At 40.0% G+C, this 19339-nt stretch overlaps 1 protein-coding gene across 3 annotated transcripts in view; it reads right to left on the bottom strand.

The window, feature by feature from the left end:
- The window catches only part of IL18R1 (interleukin 18 receptor 1), a 37059-nt gene that overhangs the window by 12589 nt on the left and 5131 nt on the right, over window positions 1–19339 (bottom strand). The window contains exons 2-7 of one of the 3 annotated variants that reach the window (XM_045885262.3): window positions 17278–17363; window positions 13065–13308; window positions 8744–8912; window positions 5676–5826; window positions 3687–3749; window positions 317–437 (exon numbers count right to left, since the gene is read on the bottom strand). In XM_045885262.3, the coding sequence (XP_045741218.1) occupies window positions 317–437; window positions 3687–3749; window positions 5676–5826; window positions 8744–8912; window positions 13065–13308; window positions 17278–17335 (806 nt within the window). In that variant the 5' untranslated portion in view covers window positions 17336–17363. The remainder of the gene's footprint in view (window positions 1–316; window positions 438–3686; window positions 3750–5675; window positions 5827–8743; window positions 8913–13064; window positions 13309–17277; window positions 17364–19339) is intronic. The other 2 variants (XM_064572655.1, XM_064572656.1) reach the window with 2 other exon arrangements.

The raw sequence follows: 19339 nt of genomic DNA, 5'->3' as shown, positions 1-19339 counted from the left end.
GTAATTATAAATATAAAATATGTAAATTATAATTAAAATTGAAACTTAAACATCCAATCATCGATTCAGGACGCTGGGGTTTGTTTGTTTGTTTGTTTGCTTTTGCAATTGCACTACTAGGTATTTATCCAAAGAATACAAACATACTGATTTGAAGGGGCACATGCACCCCAATGTTTATAGCAGCAATGGCCATAATAGCCAAACTATGGAAAGAGCCCAGATGTCCAGGACTCTGGTGTTTTTTTATATCATGTATCTACAACAAAAGGTGATTTGTATATATTGTGACAAATAATGTATCGCATATACATACCTAGTTCTTGTTATGTTCTCTTCATGTACATTAGGTTCCTTTCCATTTTCTTCCCACACGTTCCAATAAACCGCATCCTTTTCATTTGCCAAAGCAGAGCAGTTGAGTTCTACATCTTTTCCTACATAAAAGTTGATAACCAATGTTCTGATCTTAGAAACTCAGATTTCCCAAAGGTTTAAAATGAATATAATCCCTATATGTTAACCTAATATATAAAGATAATATAGTGCTACGTTCCAGAAACAAAACAGATATGCCTTATTTTTAAATTTAAAAAAAATGTATAAAGCAGAGAAATTAGGTAGCAATTATAAGTCATCACCAAAATATGAATTGGTTTGTCTTCAAATGTTTATGTTTAAATCAATTATTAAAACTTAGAGTGGTCAGTGGACTTTCTTTTCAACATACAATTTAGGAGGGACTGTCAGACCAACACTCCCACGGCAACTTCTAGAAAAACAAAATGGATAAGTCACACACAAAAATGAAATTAGCTAAAAATTACAGACCCCCAAACGCAGAGAAAACAAAGAGAAACAGTTGAGCTGAAAACGCCGTCAGGAAAAAGCCCTTCCGGGGGGAAGCTGAGATAGCCAGCCATCTTATTCTTGGGAGAAATCCATTTTGGCTTATACAGCGTAGAGGGAATCTCATAGAAAAAAAGAGAGCCCAGTGGAAAGTCTGACAGCCACACGGGCTTACAGGTGACTGCTGAGGAGTCTGCGAAGGCTGACCGGTTTCTCCTACAGTCTCATAGTACTTAGGAGAGAAAACCCCCATAGAGGAAACGATGTACAACAAACACAGGACTGAAGTCCCCGTGCCCCTCCCCCACCCGGCAAAACCACACTGCAAGAAATCCCAAAGGAAAGTTTTCAGACTCATGAAAAATTATCCCAGATGAAAGCAGGCAACTACAGGAACAAATGAAGAGCACAAGAAAATACAAGTATTTGAGTAAACGTAAAAGACTGTGGGTTATTTAAAGCAATAATAATGTGATCTATTGTGAGTCTTAGCACATCTGCAAGAGAGAAATACATAAAAAAACAGCACAACCTGAGAGGTAGGAGGGACAAATGAAATGAACTGTTGCAAGGTCCTCCCATGCTGTGAAGTTATGAATGTGCTGAGATGTACGTTTGTCTCATTGCAGTCAGACATACATACATAATCTCTAGAACTACTAACTAAGGATACAAAAAGGTCTAACACAAAAGAAGACAAAGCAGATTAAATAATGAAAAGAAAAATACTGCATGAATCCAAAAGGAAGGGAGGAATAACAGGACCGAAGAACACATAAACCAACCAAAAAACAGGTAGCAAGATGAGAGGCTTCACACCACCTCCATCCATAATTCATGAAATGCAAATGGTTACACACTATACAGACTGGATTTCAAAAAAGATCCAAATATATGCCATCTATGTGAAATACATTTTATGTGTATTTGATTTACAAAGAAATGCTGAAAGTAAAAAGATGTAAAAAAAAAAAAAGAGAGAGAGAAAGCCTGTCAGTCTCAAACAAAAGAAAACTGATATGTCTATCCACTATCAGAGAAAGTAGGCACTCAGGAAAGAAGTATGATAGATAAAGAGAGAAATTTTATAATGATAAAGTGTCAATTTAACAGGCATCAGTTTGTGTATGCCCATAAGATAACCTCGGCATATATAAAGCAAGGATTGACGGAACTAAAGGATACTGAGATAAATTACCATCGTAGTTGGAGATGTTAACATCTCTTGGTAACAGATAAAGATAACACACAAAAGCTTGGTTAAAATATAGATGATCTGAATAATACCATTAGCTACCTTCACATAATTGATATTTACAGAATGATAAAACCAAAACCTGCAGAATGTGTATTTGTTTCAAACGCACTTGGAACATTCATCAAAGACACACCACATTCTGGTCCTGAAGCAAGTTACTACAAATTTCATAGGACGGAAATGATACAGTGTATAATCTTGGACCAGAATGGAACTTAACTGGATATCAATAACAGCAACAACAACAAAAAACAACTAGAAAATCCTCCAAAGATTTGGAAATTAAGAAGAAAAAATAATCCATAGAAGAAAGGAGAAATCACAAGGGAAGTTCTTTTTTAATGTTTGAACCGAATAGTAATGAAAATATGGCATACCCGTATTTGTTGGAAACAACTCAAGTCATGATTAGAGGGAACTTTATAGAGTTTAAAATGCATGTGCTACAAGAGAGGTTAACTGAAATTAATTCTCTATGTCACCATGTTGACAAATGAAAAATGAGGTGCAAATTAAGCCCCAAATGAGAAGAAAGAAATAATAGAGCTAAGTTCAGAAATCAATAAAAAGCAGGCAAACCACAACTACAAATGGCAAAGTATGCGGGCTATGTTGGGCAGATGCGGTCCCACAAATGATTGTGACAGATGCTGGTCCAAAGGTGTGGGCTTAGGAAACAGTGAACAGCAACTTGGACCCCAGCTTTGCCACTTTTTATTGATTTACCTTTAGACAAATTACAGAACCCTTTCTCCTGGGCTTCGGTCATTTAATCCACAAGATGGGAATAATACCCCTTGGAGTTGTTTGAATATATGTCAATCACCTAATACAAAACATGGTGTAGCATATGTGAATTTCTTCTTTTCCTTCCTTCCTTCCCTTTTGGAAAGGGATTACTTATGCAACTGGATGCACTGATTTCATCAAGCCCTGTCTAGGCAAATCTTAAATGTACAGTCAGTTAAGTCCATTGATTCAAAGCCCTTTGACTCATCAATCAAATATTCAGACCACAGAATCAGTCTGAATCATTCCTCCAGAGTGTTCTCTCATAGAGTTTTCATATTTATTGATTGATTTAAAGATTTTTATTTATTTATTTGACAGAGAGAGACACAGCGAGAGAGGGAACACAAGCAGGGGGAGTGGGAGAGGGAGAAGCAGGCTTCCCCCTGAGCAGGCAGCCCGATGCGGGGCTCGATCCCAGGACTCCGGGATCATGACCTGAGCCGAAGGCAGACGCTCAACGACTGAGCCACCCAGGTGCCCCTAGAGTTTTCATATTTAAAAGTGGCCATAAAGACTATTACAGAAAAGCCACAGCAGGGTGACGAAAACCCTATCTAAAAACCACAAGTAGTTCTATAATGTTTTCAACAGACTATTTGTTTTCACCAGCCTACAAATGGCAACATTCAAACAACGATAGGCTTTTCTTCGCTTTGTAACGTTCTTCACTAAACCTGGCACGTGTGATGCACACACAATATGGATCGATCATGAATCAGATTTAACCTTGGAAGACTCAGTTATACCCCCATTCCTAAATGCAGAATATATGTATGTCGAAATATACCTAATTCCACCTTCACATAGTTAAGCTTTGGTCCAAGAAGAACAGGAATTATTTTGCTGCGATCTAAAAGTGAAAGAAGAAAAGAAAATGCATCAGCATTGCACTGAGCTTCTCTAAGACAAGTATCTGTAGTAACACGCTTATACCACGTGACAAAGATCCTAACAGTCATCACTTTACACTTACTTCTGCCGTATTTTCATTAACTAGTGGTTGCAGCTGATAGTGTTTGTCGTTTCGCTTTCCGTCAACTCAAAGCTAATGTAACCGGAGAAAACACACTGAATTGGGTTTCCCTCAGCTCAAATCTGTGGCTTCTGCAGCTAAACGCCAGAGGAAAATGTCCATCCAGGCGGACAAACCCACCTGCAGGACTTAGAGGCAAAGTCCCGGGGAAATGCCTTTCTGCTCTGCCTTTATTCCTCCTGTCTGCTCTCCTCAACTCCTCACAGACAGATTTACTGGGGACAGGGACTCTACTCTGTGAGGTAGGCAAGGCACTCGCTCTCAGGTGTCGACCCTTCCCGCGCAAGCACTGAGGGAAACACGCCTTCAATTTTGTGCTCTGGATGCCTCGCCTGCCTCACCTTAGTCCTGGCCCTGCAGGGATGTCCACACCTGCGGGCTCAGCTCTGCTTCTGTTCCTGAGTGACTTCTGACCCTGACTAGAGGTACTTAATACTCTTGGCCTCAGCTTCCCTCTCAATGCTGTCATACAACCTAGGGAGCTAGTAACTGCAGAATACTGAGAGCACACATTGAACCTGCTATGTTGTCAAGTTCTTGTTAGTCCAAAGATCAGCACTGGCAACTTTCTTCGTGACCGAGACTCTCCCTTCTGGTACAGCCGGTGTTTCTGGGGCATTTACAAGTAATGTACAGAGCAGTCATTCCCAGTGCTCAGCAAACTCCTGGGGCTTACCGGTGCTCAGCAAACACAATGTAGGTGCAGAAGGAGGGAAGGGAGCCTGGGGGGCTCTCCGGCACCAACCCTACCTAAGCCCTCTCGGGAAGTGTGATGCTGCAGAGTGAAGGGTAGAGAAACGAGTGGTGAGTGTGTGCATAAGAACTGGAGGATGAAACTTGCAAAGTGAAACTCCAAGCGAGTCAGATTTGGTTCTTCTGGGATTCAGACTCTCTGGGGAAGCGTGGAATACGTACAGGCAGACAGCAGGACCTGGGATGCCGCCAGAGAAAGTAGGAACTCTCAGGTCTTGAGAATACTGAGGGACATGAATTGATTCAAGGACAAAGGGGTGATTTTGTAGAAAATTGCTATTGCTTATCTTTCTCTGGATCTGTCCTCCCCCCCCCTCAGGAATGTCAGTGGGAGCCCTGGGGGAGGGGTGGTGTAAAAGAACATCTTTAAGACAGTATGCCATCTACTAAAACTTGAAGTATGTCATTGAAAACCCAGAGCACCCTGTCCCCAGCATGTCCTCCTGCCCATCTCATGTTCAACCTCTAAACTCAGCTCGGAGTCTCCTGACTCTGATCTTCCTCTGGACTCTCTCTGCACCCTTAACACCTCACAGATGAATCCAGTTTCATATACTAGGGTACTCCTATGTGGATTATCACCTCTCCTGCCTATAATCAAATTTCTCTAGTACATTACTCACTTTATTTCCTATTTCCCTGCCCCCTTTACCTCCTGATGCTCAGTACAGTTTGTTGAATTATAGACACTTCGAAGAATATCTGTTGAGTGAAAGCATATGCTAAACAACAAGAGATTCCTCAAATTACTCAAACATGAAATAAGAATGCTGGCTCATGGGAGGCTCACCTATATAAAGGTCATTTACTACCCCCCCCGAAAAAAATCTTTCCAGTGTGGTGAATGATGCCCAAATGATCTGACCCTTATATTTGAGCTGGCAAAGTGGTCACAACTCCAAGTAAGTTGCCTTTGGATTCCTGCATTACAAAGAAAACTCATTTTACAAAGATACATTTGCTTCTTGCCGATTCTAAAATTTCTCTTACCTCCAACTATTGTTACATTGAAGGTTTTGGTGACATTAAATAGTTTTCCATTATGATGAATGAAAAACACACAGGTGTAATATCCCTGATCTTTAAACTCCGCATTCTTCTGTAAAAATGGGTTTTTATTGTTCTCCATCTTTTCACAGTTCTGTTTTGCAAAAAAAAAAAAAAAAGAAGAAGAAGAAGAAGAAAAGCAAGTTAAAATATTTTAAGTAAAAGCAGTATCATACTATACTGATTCAAATTTATAAAAGATTTTTATTTTAAAAAGGGGGGAAACTGAAAACTAGCAATTTCTGAGTAGATGCCCCAGTGATTTGGTACTGCCTCTGTGGCAACAATGAAACATAGTCCCGTTAACTGTTATTACTGTTGTAACTAATACATGCTGGGAAATAGAATATAGGGGGTGCTGTAGCTGCTCCTGTCATTTTCTTTTAATCTCTCTCTTTTACACATAAGAGGGGTGGAGTAGTAAAGACAAAGGGAGAGGGAGAAGGGAAGGAGAGGTAGAAGGAAGGAGGTAAAGGAGGAGAGAGAGACTGATCACTACAACAAAAAAATTCTTGCTTGGGTGAAAACGTTTTGCACAACTCTATTTTGTAACACTTTTAGTTTAAGTCCATATACTCAGGACTATCCATCCTGGGGGTGGGTAGTGGAGGTGGGAGCAGAATTACTCAGAGACCTGAGTACCTAGCAAACCACCCATCCTCTTGATGTCTTCCACCAGAAGACAGTAGACTGATCAGAAATGTATCAAGAATATTCAAATCCATAGGCACACACAAACATGTCTGTCCATCACAAATTTCCATATAGGTCACAGGAATGAATAAAAACAAAAAAGCCACCTTCTTCAATCTAGCCATCAGTCACCGATGGAAGAGGTTCTCAGCAATCTAAGATCCAGATATGGAAAATGGGAACTAAATTGCTAACCTTGACTATGCGACACTGTTCCTGCTTAGGAACAAGGAGAATGTACTGCCCACAGACCTCTCTTGAAGGTGCCAAAGCTGGCAGCAACTGGGGCTAAGCCCAGAGGGTGCTTAGCATGGAAGCACCCACCTGTGTCCTCACTTCAGTAAATTGTTTCTGTACATGTCAAACTTTTATGACCCCAAACTGTTTTTTTCCAAAGCACATTTAAATATCAAAGACTCTTCATTTTTATTTCTAATCATTTGTTTACTGATTTAGCTTCCTTGCTCTCCTCCCCTCAGATAGGCCATGATATGTAAATAGGCTGAGAATAGTGAACCTTGTGTTTAATCATCTAGCTAGAAACATCCTCAATAGATCTATTTTCTCAATTTAAATATCCACATGTTGAGATTTCTTGAAACCTGTACACTGAACCTCACAAAATTACAGGTACTGTTAAATATTTGCACATTTGACAGGAAATAGAGTCAAGCCCACTCAGAACTGACTCAGACATTTAGAAAACATTTGGATAAGAGCTCTCCCTGAAAAATCACAAGTAAACAGTGGTGAAGCAAAATATGCAAACAAAGATTTCTAGGAAATCATCTGTAGCTTCAACTTTCTGAAGGGTTTCTGACTGGCTCACTCTCCCATATGGCTTTTTAAAATTTCCATAACAGAGTCACATTTTTCAGGTTTGTTCTTCTATAGAAATAATATAATTTGTGTTGGGTGTCTGCATATATGTAATTTATGTACGTCTATGTATTATATATGTGTATACTATAAGTTTATATATGATACATATGTGAATGTATATATAATCTCCATAGTATTGTCTAAAAGAGCTTACAATTCAAGTAAAAGGTACATCAGGTGAAGAAAATAGATAATCCATAGAAGAAGTATTCCTAAAGTGCAATAAAGATAAGATGTTCAATTTATTATTAAGAAAAGAAATGGGGAAAAAACTACTAAAAATTACAGAAATTTTGCATGTCAGATTTTTAAATGTTCTAACGGTATGACTTCACAGTGTGTGGTGGTGTTGGAAAAGAAGGTTTTGAACTAGCATAGCTCCCCGGAGAGGAGTTTAATAATGGGGAGCAAAAGCCACAAATGTGCTCATAACCTTTGATCCAATAATTCTACTTTTAGGGATGTGACTGAAGAATAAAAATCATACATACACCCTAAGACTTACGAGAATGATACTTATTTTAGCTTTGTAAATAATAGTGGAAAGTAGGAAACTAACAAATGCTCAATACCAGGGGATTCGTTGGACACAAGTGTAATACACAATGGAATCCCACGTTTAGAAGGATGTTTAAAGAGGTAGGGGAATAATCACAATATAATTTTTAGTGGATAAAGGAAAAATACAAGCCATTAAAAATACCATTTTTATTTAAGAAAAATTTTTTTAAAATATCACTTTTTAAAAGTAGATGTTTACACCCACAAAAATCCCAACGTCTCTGGCTGGTGGAATTCTGAGTGAGCTCTGCTATCTTCATTGTGCATTTTTCCATCTTCCATTTTTATAAAAGGAACTCATATGTTTAGAAAAAATACATATACAATACAAAATACTGTATACAATAGAATTTAAAATTTTAAATATATGTGGCAGAAGAAAATAAAAATCCCTAAGCTAGCATTCCTAAAATTTAATTTATCAAAAGAGAAGGAAAATGAAAGAGGGGCAAGGAAGAGGAAGCTGTTACCATTTATCAAACACTTAATATGGGGCAGGAGCTCATCTGAGCAACCCTGCCAGGACACTTTGCTCAGACGGTCCAGCTGAGCTGTCGAGGGGTCAGGCAGCTTGTACGTGACAAGACAAGGATGCTCCACAGCCAGCAGATCCTCACTTTGGATTTTTGTCTTTTATTCCTCAATTTAAAATATTTTTTAAAGATTTATTTATTTAAGAGGGAGAGCAGGAGTAAGGGGCTGGGGGAGGGGGAGAGCGAGATTCTCAGGCAGACTTCTTGCTCAGCTCGGAGCCCAACGCAGGGCTCGATCTCACGCCCCATGAAATCATGACCTGAACTGAAATCAAGAGTCAGACGCTTAACCCACTGAGCCACCCAGGCGCCCCTTAAGTTAAAATATTTTAGAAGTGTTACCTTATACAGTGATGTTCTATTGACCAGTTTTTGATAGTATGTATTTTGTTTACAGTTTACATGCAAAGATTTTTGAACTTCCACAGTTTTACTAATTAGTTGTTTTTCAGCAAAACAGTTGTGTTTACTTTTTCCAATGACATTTAATTTCCATTCATGAGTATCATTTCTATGAAATAAAGGTTTCAAAGTATTTTATAATTAGTACAGAGACTTTGCAAATACCACCTTTTAGTAACCAATCCATCCAGTGAAAACTTTTCCTTATTTTTGTATAAAGAGGCTCATTCCCTGACGTGACGCCCAGACCGTGCTCTGCCCCATTTTGGTTCAGTGCAGCAAGAAATTTAACAATTATCATGGGACAAGGGTAAGGGGCTATGAAAGAGAAAAACTTGAGCAGTCCTACACACACACACACACACACACACACACACACACACACACACCCTACTGCAGACCATATATTATGGGTGTCTGGACAGAAATGTTTAAAACCTCAGTGATCTTTGAAAATGTACAAGTTCAAAGATTCTTAAACCAGGATGGGACAGTAGCAGTGGATTGATGAGATCCACAAACAAACTCCTGAACTTGTTTCCTGGAAGTTTGTATATATGCATTGGGTTTTATATTTCTCTGGGCAATTTCTTCTAATCCTCTTCTCTTACTGTTGAGTAAAGCCAAGTCTGGAGTGGCTGCATAACTATATTAGGACTTTACTGAGCAAACATTAGTTTGAATCGATTTTATTGATGTTGTTCCTTTTGATTAGAAATTAGTAATCTGGAAGAGGAAACAACTTTAACACAGTTTTTAAAAAGGAGCTCGAGGGCGCCTGGGTGGCTCAGATGGTTAAGCGTCTGCCTTCGGCTCAGGTCATGATCTCAGGGTCCTGGGATCGAGTCCCGCATCAGGCTCCCTGCTCCTTGGGAGCCTGCTTCTCCCTCTGCCTCTCTCTCTCTCTCTCTCTGTCTCTCATGAATAAATAAATAAAATCTTAAAAAAAAAAATAAAAAAATAAAAAGGAGCTCGATCTCACAACCCTGAGATCATGACCTGAGCTGAAATCAAGAGTCAGACGCTTAACCCCCTGAGCCACCCAGGCGCCCCTGAAGTTAAAACATTTTTAAAAAGTGTTACCTCCTACAATAATGTTTTATTGGCCAGGAAACAAGGAAATGTTTGCAACCTGATGTTTGTTTAAACTGCACATGCACTATATGGATCCCCATACTAAACATAACAGACGTGTTTTAAGTTGTCCAGTGTGCCTTTTGTACCCACCACAGGCTCCTGCAGTCGCCCCTCTAAGTCTACAGTAGCGTGGAAGGAAGACTAACACTCACTGAGGTCCGGGCATTGCACCACGCATGTGCAACGGGGATGGCGATTTCTCTTATGTGAGATAAGAAAGCTAAACCTCACCTAAAGCTGAATACCTGGCCCAAGTTCCCACACCCGGTCAGCGGCAGGGTCAGGACGCAAACACACTTCAGTTTGGTGCTAAAGGCCAGGACTGCACTGCCCAATACTATGCTCTCACAGTCGAGGTGAGTCTGGCCCCTCCGTTGGGTGTGCATTCATACAAGATTGGTCCGGGCTGGCTGGAAAGTGGTGGGCGGCTTGGCAAGCTGTCCTAAAGGTTAAAGCGGTAGGTCAATGGCCATGGAACATGATAGAGCTACCTGGCCCTTGGAAAGGATTCAGAATCCCATTGGCATCATCCTCTTCCCAAGTGTGTCTACTGTTTCCCCGACGTCAGCGCCGCTGAGCTGGACAGAGATGTAGTTCCAGATCTTTCTGTCCTGTCACTTATAAGGAAGACAGTACATGCATATTTCCATCTTATCGGGCCATATTGTTCTCTACCTCTGCAATCCTCAATTCCTAACTCTCAGTAAGTCCTGACTGACAGAACACCTCCACGTCCCAGCCACTGCCCTGGGATTGTGGGAACAAGGGGACACTGTCCTTGCTCAGGGAACTTGAAGGCCAGTGTGAAGCTGAGGCCAACTGACCAAAGCTGGACCCATCCTATTCTCCCACAGGGCCATCCATTCTTGGTCACAGGAGCCACGCCTGCCACAAAAGAGGGGATTTGAAAAGCTCTAGCCCATTAATGGGAGGCCCCTTACCAAGTCAATCTTGCTGCTTGTCAATCGAGAACATGACTATGAGACTCCTGCATGTGCTTTTCTCTCTATTTTCATGCCCTCCCCTCTAGCATCGAAAACCCCCTCTCTCCTGCATCCCCTCCTTTCTTGGTGGATTTCATCCTTAAAATTTGATCTGACTTCAGGATTCAAGTATCAGTCTCCAGAGGCCTTTGATTATTAGCAGAGGGCTCCTGAAAAATGAAAGGATTATGGTTCTAATGGATGGATTCCACATGAAATTACAGAGGCTTGCTCACCTAAATCTGTGCACACACACACACACGTACACACACACACAAGATACTGTTCACCAGTGACCCAAATTTGAAGAAATCCCCAACTTCAATGCCCCTGGGTGTCCAAAACAACCTGTGTAGATTCCCATTGGTTTTCTTTTTTTAACGATTTTATGTATTTATTTGAGAGAGAGAGAGTGACCACAAGCTGGGGGAGAGGGAGAAGCAGACTCCCTGCTGCAGGGAGCCCCATGCAGAGCTCGATCCCAGGACCCCAGGATCACGACCAAACCCAAAGGCAGATGCTCAGCTCAACTGACTGAGCCACCCAGGTGCTGCACCCTGCCCACTGCTTTTCCCAAAACCACTGTCAAGGCCTCTCCTCATTCCATCACATTAGTCTCACGTTATTCGTCAGCCTCCAGCACCTTTCAAAGTTCATCACCACAGCCATTGAGCCACCTTGTTTTTCCTGCCCTGTCTGATCGTCTTCCTAGTTTTCCACACTTCTCCGACAGCCTGTCTCTATTTGATGCTTCCACTCTTCCTTCCTAATCCAGGCTGTGTTCTCCACCCTCCGTATCAGAGAGACAGTTAATGCCTTCTGTCCCTATCTGTCTCCAAGCGATGTTTGTGGATAACTGACTCTTCCCCTCAAGGTGCTCTTCCTGCCCTGTCTGGGGTACTTCCTGCATTTAAATCATGCCTTTATTCAATCAGGACTAGGGAGATTTTTTTTTTTTACCCCATTTGCGAGTATTCATTCTACATTAGTGTGAAAAGACCCAGTTGTGACCTACTTCTAGAATCGTCACTCTTCAAAGAACACATAAAATTCACTGGTCAAAACAAACAACAGGAAAAGAGTTCTTGAATTTCTTTTTGACTCCTGGGGGTTCCTATGTATAGAAACAAACCAAACCTCATTTTGTGTAAAACCACATGAGTGATAACAAGGTTTCACCGCGATTATCTCACTCTGCTCTCAATAGCACTGTTGATAATGATCAGGACCCACCCCAGAAATCTACTACATCTGAGCGCACACCACCACCGCTCCCCTCACCTGGCCCCCAGCTGTCTTTCACAGGTCAGCCTCAGATCTCTATAAAACTACACACATACTCACATGCAGAGGCAAGTACATACCCAGCACCACAAATGTGCCAGATAAACACCATGTCATCAAGACTAATAATCCATCACATAGAACATCGCTTGTCCCAGTTGCTCCTTCCCAGCTCACCAAATAAAGTATAAAGAGAACCTAGTTCAGTGATAATCACTGAAACATTCAGTTGGTTTTTCTCATTTCAAAGAACTTATGACTCTTGGACTCTTGATGATGAGTGTCCTGGCATAGACTATAGGGGTCTGTCCCATGAAAGTCATGCAAAGCCTTTTCTGGGCTCTTCTCTCTCACTGCCCCTGGCTGTAGGTCTGTGATTGGCTGCAAGACCCACACATCCTTCACTCACACTACCACCTGATACTCAACAAACCCCGGAAAACTGAACCGGGATGAGTCTACACCAGTTCTGACCCCTTGCCCCAGCCTGAGGATGCCATCCAGGAAGCTGACGTTGCCCCCCTTCACCACATGTTCATTATGGAGTCTTCACTTATCCAATTTGACCAACGACTCTACACAATAGGAGCAGCTGAATTTTAAAATGAATTTCATTTGGTACCCACTTATCTTTAGTAAGGATCCCCCAAAAGAGATATTAAGGTAATCTTTTGTTAAGATCACTAAGAAGATAAACACAAGGGCAAATATTTAATTTTTCCATAATGAAGTATTTATTGCATGTTGTAGGAGAGCCTAATGCATGGATTATCCTTTCAGATGCTGTATATCTGATTTGCTGAACTAAGTCCAAGAGTGCTATGAAATATACTGACACAAAGAGAAGCTATACTCACCCCATTTGGAAAAAGTAAGATCCACTGTCCTCCAACTCAACTGGCCAAAACTCCAAAACATAATCGTGCAGAGAAATTCTGGGTGAACTGCTTGAGTTTAGCTCAATGCTCCCCTGTGATCGACTGCTCTTGTACCATTTAATGATGGCTGTTTCATTCTTGGGCTCAGATGTTGATGAGCAATATCTCAGATAGAAAGGTTCCCCTCTGACTGCGGTGATGTTAAAACGTGAAGTACAAGTTTCTTCATAAGATTAGCAAAGTAAAAGAAAAATAAAAACAGAATGACAAAGGTAAATGTTTTCTTTCCTAACGCATGAGGCAAATAAGCCAGGTGAGTAAGAAAGTCCTGAGCAATCTCAATGTCTCAGTCTTGTGAGTTCTCATTTTAAAAAGGGTCAATCTTTCCAACACTAAGAGACAGAAAGTCAATCTTTCCAACACTAGGACACTCTCGGGGCATAAATGTAGACAACATTTCCAACACCTTTACCAAACAGGACACAACCAAAACTTAACCGACCATAGCTAGAGGACAGATAAATGCAGTGAAATCTTTTCAAAGAAGATGTTACACATTACAGATTCCTCCTAACGAAAGCCACAGAGGTCACCGTGTTGCCACACCTACCCCAAAACATCCCTAGCTGGGGAGTCTCCATGGAAATGGAAACAAGAAATCTAGAGGCCTCAGAGTTCCTCCCCTGTCTCACTGGAATGTGCTCTCAATCAGTTTACCCGACCATTCCCTGGACAGGCCTCCGGATGGTTAAGGTGCTCCTATGTAGCTTAGAGTGTGTGTGAGTTCATTATCTCTCTGGGTTACCACGTGGACCAACAAGAATTGATTAATACTGTTACTTCCCTCCTTGAGTGCTCTTGCAAGCTCGCTCTCTCCCTCCTTCCTTCCCTCCCTCTTTCTCAATCAGCCCAGATACTCTGTCTTCAGAAATTTATCTGATCTTTTCAGCTGACAGGGTCATCATTCCCCTCCTTTTGAACTTCTGATAGTTCAAAGTCAGCCCTCATGGACCCTTTCCATATCCTGTTCTCCAGCGGCTCCAGCATGCCCTTTTATTTTATTCAAGTATAATTAACATACAGTGTTATATTAGCTTCAGGTGTACAACATATTGATTCAACAATTCTATACACTACACAGTGCTCACCATGATACGTGTAGTTACCATCTGTCACCATACAATGTTATTTCAATATTATTGACCATACTCCCTATGCTATAATTTTCATCCCTGTGATTTATTTATTTTATAACTGACTGGAAATTTGTACTTTTAATCCCCTTTATGTATTTCACTCATCTCCCTACCTCCCTTCTGGCAACCACCAATGTGTTCTTTGTATTTTAGGAGTCTGCATTTGTTTGTTTATTTATTTGTTTTGTTTTTTAGATTCCACATATAGGCAAAATTATATGATATTTGTCTTTCTCTTTCTGACTTATTTTACTTAGCATAATGCCCTAATTTAGGTCCATCCATGCTGTCCCAAGTGGCAAGATCTTATTCTTTTTTGTGGTTGAGTAATATTTTATTGTGTGTATATATACCCACCACATCATCTTTATCCATCCATCTATGAACGGACACTTGGGTTGCTTCCATATTTGGCTGTTATAAATAATGCTGCAATAAACATAGGGGTGCATGTACCTTTTCAAATTAGTGTTTTTGTTTTCTTTGGATAAATACCCAGTAGTGAAATTACTGAATCGTATGGTCTTTCTATGTGTAACTTTTTGAGGAACCTCCATGCTGTTTTCTGCAGTAGCTGCACAAATTTGCATTCCCACCAACAGTGCCCTTTAACTGAATTTTGAGAATAATCCTTAAATTAAGTAGAGCATTTCTCTGAGGGCATGGCCTTCTCTATAGTTAGGGTCTATTTCTCAAAGCAACTGTCTGGTTTTAACTCAATGTTATTAACCACAATGTAAAGAGGAAGTGGCTCAAATGGTAGAAGTATTTTTTGAAAACATGGATGTCGAATCTACCTCAAAGTACAAGTGTTAATGAATACCAACCTTGTGTTTGGTGGTTGTTATAGAAACTCCATTTTACATTTCACCACTTCAACACAGAAGGTGTGATACATGTGTAAGTGGGCTGGTGTTAGTTTTAATTGACATCCAAAAGGATGGCATGTCAAAAACAATTTCACTTATTTTCCCATTTCAGGGAAGTAATACACATTAAACAAAGGACACAAATCCTACAGTCTGTGCTCTTCTGCCTAGATTCTTTCCTAAATCATCATGTCTCTGATAGGCAGACATGTTGCTGCATGAAGCAGTGATTTGTTCTTTTTCTCATAGTTATGTACATCCAGTTGTGTTCATATTTGACAATTATCCATTCCGTGGGTTTTGAACATACGGGTTATTTCTAGGTTTCGGCCACTCTTTAAAAGAACACTTCTATAAACACCTGTGCCTCACTATTTCTTTGGGGGAGGACTTATCATTTGTAGAAACCTAACCTGGCTTACAGACTCTCCAGGGGTAGATGGTTGGAGCTGAAAGTTCACGCTCCCCTGGCAGTTAATGGCTTCAGCTACCTAATCTTTCTTATGCTTCACACTATAGGCTTTGTTGATTAGAAATTGTTTTTGATTGAAAAAAAAAGTGAGTGTAATTCAAGGTGTATGGACTGCCCAGAGCAAGAACTCCCATTCCTACATGAACAGAGAGTAAGAATCCAACAGGGTCAACAACCTAGACCCTTTGGAATGATGTCTGTGTTTGGAAATGTCTTGAGTTCGGATAATAAATAGGATACTGTCATTCAACGGCTACTAGGTTAAATGAATCCTCATGTAGAATATTGTCATATTTGCCCAGAGTGAACCCTTTACAAAGGGTGCTCTTCAGATACCTAAAAGGACAAAGAGCTAGGACCTTAGTCACCTTATAGAATGGGCTGTGTGACTAGTTTTGAGCCTGAAACATGTTTCGCTGTAACTTGGGGGCAAGGTTATTAGTGTGTGTCTACAGAGCAGGGTACCCACAATGCACACTTCCCTGTGCCTTGCTTTTTCACCCTGCAGTTCCTAAAAGATCAGTCATCTGGCATCAAGAGGAGCAGATCTACCTCCTTCCTTTAACATCTGGGTAGTATTGCACTGTCTGGATCTCAACAAAAATGGGCCCACTTAAGTAAACATTGGACTGGAATTATTTGAAAGTATCAATAACTTAAACTCCCTCTCTCTTCAGCAGTAATTCTCAAAGTAGGGGATATGGGCTTATGTGTCACTCTCTCCTAATTAACAGATCAAGGCAAATCAATACTTGTGTTCCCACCTTCTCCTCCAAAGCACAAGGAGAACCTTGCTAATCAGTCATGAATCTCTTCTCCAAAGGATCCTGATGAAGCCACGGAATTCTTCTTGATAAAAGTCTCCAAGCTATCACTGCTAATCAGTTAAAACTGGTACCTGCCACCTGATATAAAGCCTACTTGTTTTGCCCAGTCTATGCAGTCTTTCTTATGTATTCCTTCTAACTCAAATACTTCCCTCAAGACCTGTAAGGCATTCCCACTCATTGTCTTCACTACCTAAATAATGAGATGAATCTTGGCCTTCATGTTGGGAGAAAAAGAATGTGTGTAAAACTTGCTAAAAATCAATAATAAAGATGGCTGTGAACTCTTCAGTTTTAAATAACATAAAGCAGATTTTCATCTCAGACAAATGTAATTTGTTTCCAGATACAATCCTGTTTTCTCTGCATAAACTCAGAGGACTAAATCTTTTCCTTTTCAGTAATCCCATATGATTCTTTACTTGATTTCTTTTTTTTTTTTTTTTTGAAGAGATAAAGAGATAGAGAGAAAGCACAAGTAGGCAGAGAGGGAGACAGACGGGGAGGGAGAAGGAGAAGCAGGCTCTCCGCTGAGCAGGGAGCCTGATGCGGGGCTCGATCCCAGGACCCCGGGATGATGACCTGAACCAAAGGCAGCCACTTAACCGACTGAGCCACCCAGGTGCCCCTTGATTTCATTTCTATGAAACTTTTTATTCTCTATGCCAGGGACACCAAATGGTTGGTAACTTTCAAAGTAAAATCTAAAACCACTAATTTTAATGAATTCAGCATCTTCAATAGCCACCTCCACATAAAGAAGTGAAACCTTGATATTCCCTCTAGAGGACCCATGAAGTATGCTTGTGGATGATTATATTCACTTACCTGAGGTGCTTGTAAACCTAAGTACCAGAAGTGTCAAGAGTAGTTCTATACGATGCATCTTGAGGATTCTGCTTCCAGTGGTTTCTCTGGAAAGCAGAGTAAGAAGGGTTTAGCCAAAACTTGCAGACAAATGTATACCTGTATCAGGAAGGAGATTTTTAAAAATCTTCTGGCATACAGATTTTTAAAAAATCAGTGCAGTAAGTTTTCATATCCCTTAATATACTCACCAAGCATTCTCAGAACTTTCAGCCACACAGAATTCATAAAATTTCAAGGTAATGAATTTTAGCATCCAGAAAGAAATTCCTAAGAATGCAATTTTTTAATACAAGAAAGTCTGCTGTATTTCAAGCCTGGTCTACTAAACCTTACCTCAAAGGTCAAAATTGAGGACAAAAATATTTCCAGAAAATCTACTGTTCTATGAATAGACAGTCTGTGACACACCGAGATATGTGTGGCAGGTCTGCCCACGTAAGGGTGTGTGTCTGTGTGTCTGTGTGTGTCCTTTTTTCTCTCATCACACCAAAATGCTCATCATGATCTTCATTTGTGGCTTGAATTTTTAAATATCCATCTTCCTTCTTCAGAACTAAGTTTTTCATAAGTTAGGAACTGAGTCTATTTTGTTCATTATTGTACCACTAGAGTCCAGAACAATGCCCAGCACAGAGTAAGCACTAATACTTGTTACAGAGGAATAGGTGTATGGATGTGTGTGTGTGTATTTACACACACGTGCATTTATTTTAGGGAAACAGAGAAAGCAGGAGTTTCCTACACTCCAAATGCCTAATCTACATGGACTCAAAACTGTGTTGAATTTCAATCCTACTCCAATACATACTTTAGCCTATGAATTACAGATTTAGAGAGTAAAATGGGAGAAAGTGGCAGTGGGACTCTGACACCGAGTATGAATATTTCATAAGCAATCCCATGTTCCTTGCATAGCACACAGTGAGCTCCACTGGGTGGAGGGAGCACAACACGATGGAAGAGCTTGTTTTCTGGTGCATACAAACCTGGGCTGGCTTTCCAGCTAGAGCCTTGACTAGCTGTGCAATCTTAGGCAAGTTACTTAAAAGTCTCAGATCCTATTTGCTCATTACAAAAATGGAGATGAGTAACAAGGCCTATCACCAAAATTATTGAGTGATTAGATGAACTAATGTAACGAAGGCTTTCTGGATGCATGCTAGCCTCTCGGTCCCAGATAATTCTGTTACCAACTGCCACTCACCTCCCATACTAAAAAAAAAAAAAAAAAAAAAAAAAAAGACTGTTAATGCCCAAATCCTGGATGAAGTTTAACGGCTAAGTTGTCAAACCATTTCCATCAATCTTTATGAATAACATCACAAAGCATCTGCTGTAATTTCCAAGAGATAACAATCAATAAAGTAAAGATAAAAGAGTTAAGTACGTATGGAAAGTACCAACTGTTCATAACCAAATTAGAATATTTCTATGGTTCTATGGTTTGAAATCAACCCCCCACCCACGCACATATACACACATTTATTATTAACTATCTATTCTCTTACCTCAGATAGAATGAAATGTATTGTTTCCTCTGGCTAAGGTTGACACAGCCTTGTAAAGGGCACTGCTGTTTTTTTCTTGGTTTGGGTTTTTGTTAATTTTCAATGTCTACTGAGAGATAAAGTTTCTACGAAATAATCCAACATTCTGATGAGTTACCTCTGAGTTTCAATATGAAACATGTTAAGATCCCAAATTAGCTGATATTGGCAATACTCTGTGTGTGTATATATATAAATTTTAATGTACTTATTATGGATTTAAAAGATTAAGATATTAAATAATGGAGCTCATTTCCAAAAGAAAAGTTATTCTGGGAAGTGTCACAGATACCCTAGTAAGTATTAATAAGATATATATAGGAGAATATAAATATTAAATTTCTTTCATGAAGGAATTTGGGGGGTTTTTTTTTAGTGTTATGTTTGATATTGATTTTTTTCCTTTCCATAATTTTTAAATTTTTCTTGCTCTTTCTTTCTTCCTTTCTTTTCTTTTTAAAAAAATTGTTTTT

Source organism: Mirounga angustirostris, unplaced genomic scaffold, assembly GCF_029215605.1.
Source record: "Mirounga angustirostris isolate CCGP_5_RB_7025 unplaced genomic scaffold, mMirAng1.0.hap1 SCAF_10, whole genome shotgun sequence".
NCBI classification, from domain to species: Eukaryota; Metazoa; Chordata; class Mammalia; order Carnivora; family Phocidae; genus Mirounga; species Mirounga angustirostris.
This window is presented reverse-complemented; position numbering and strand designations above follow the sequence as displayed.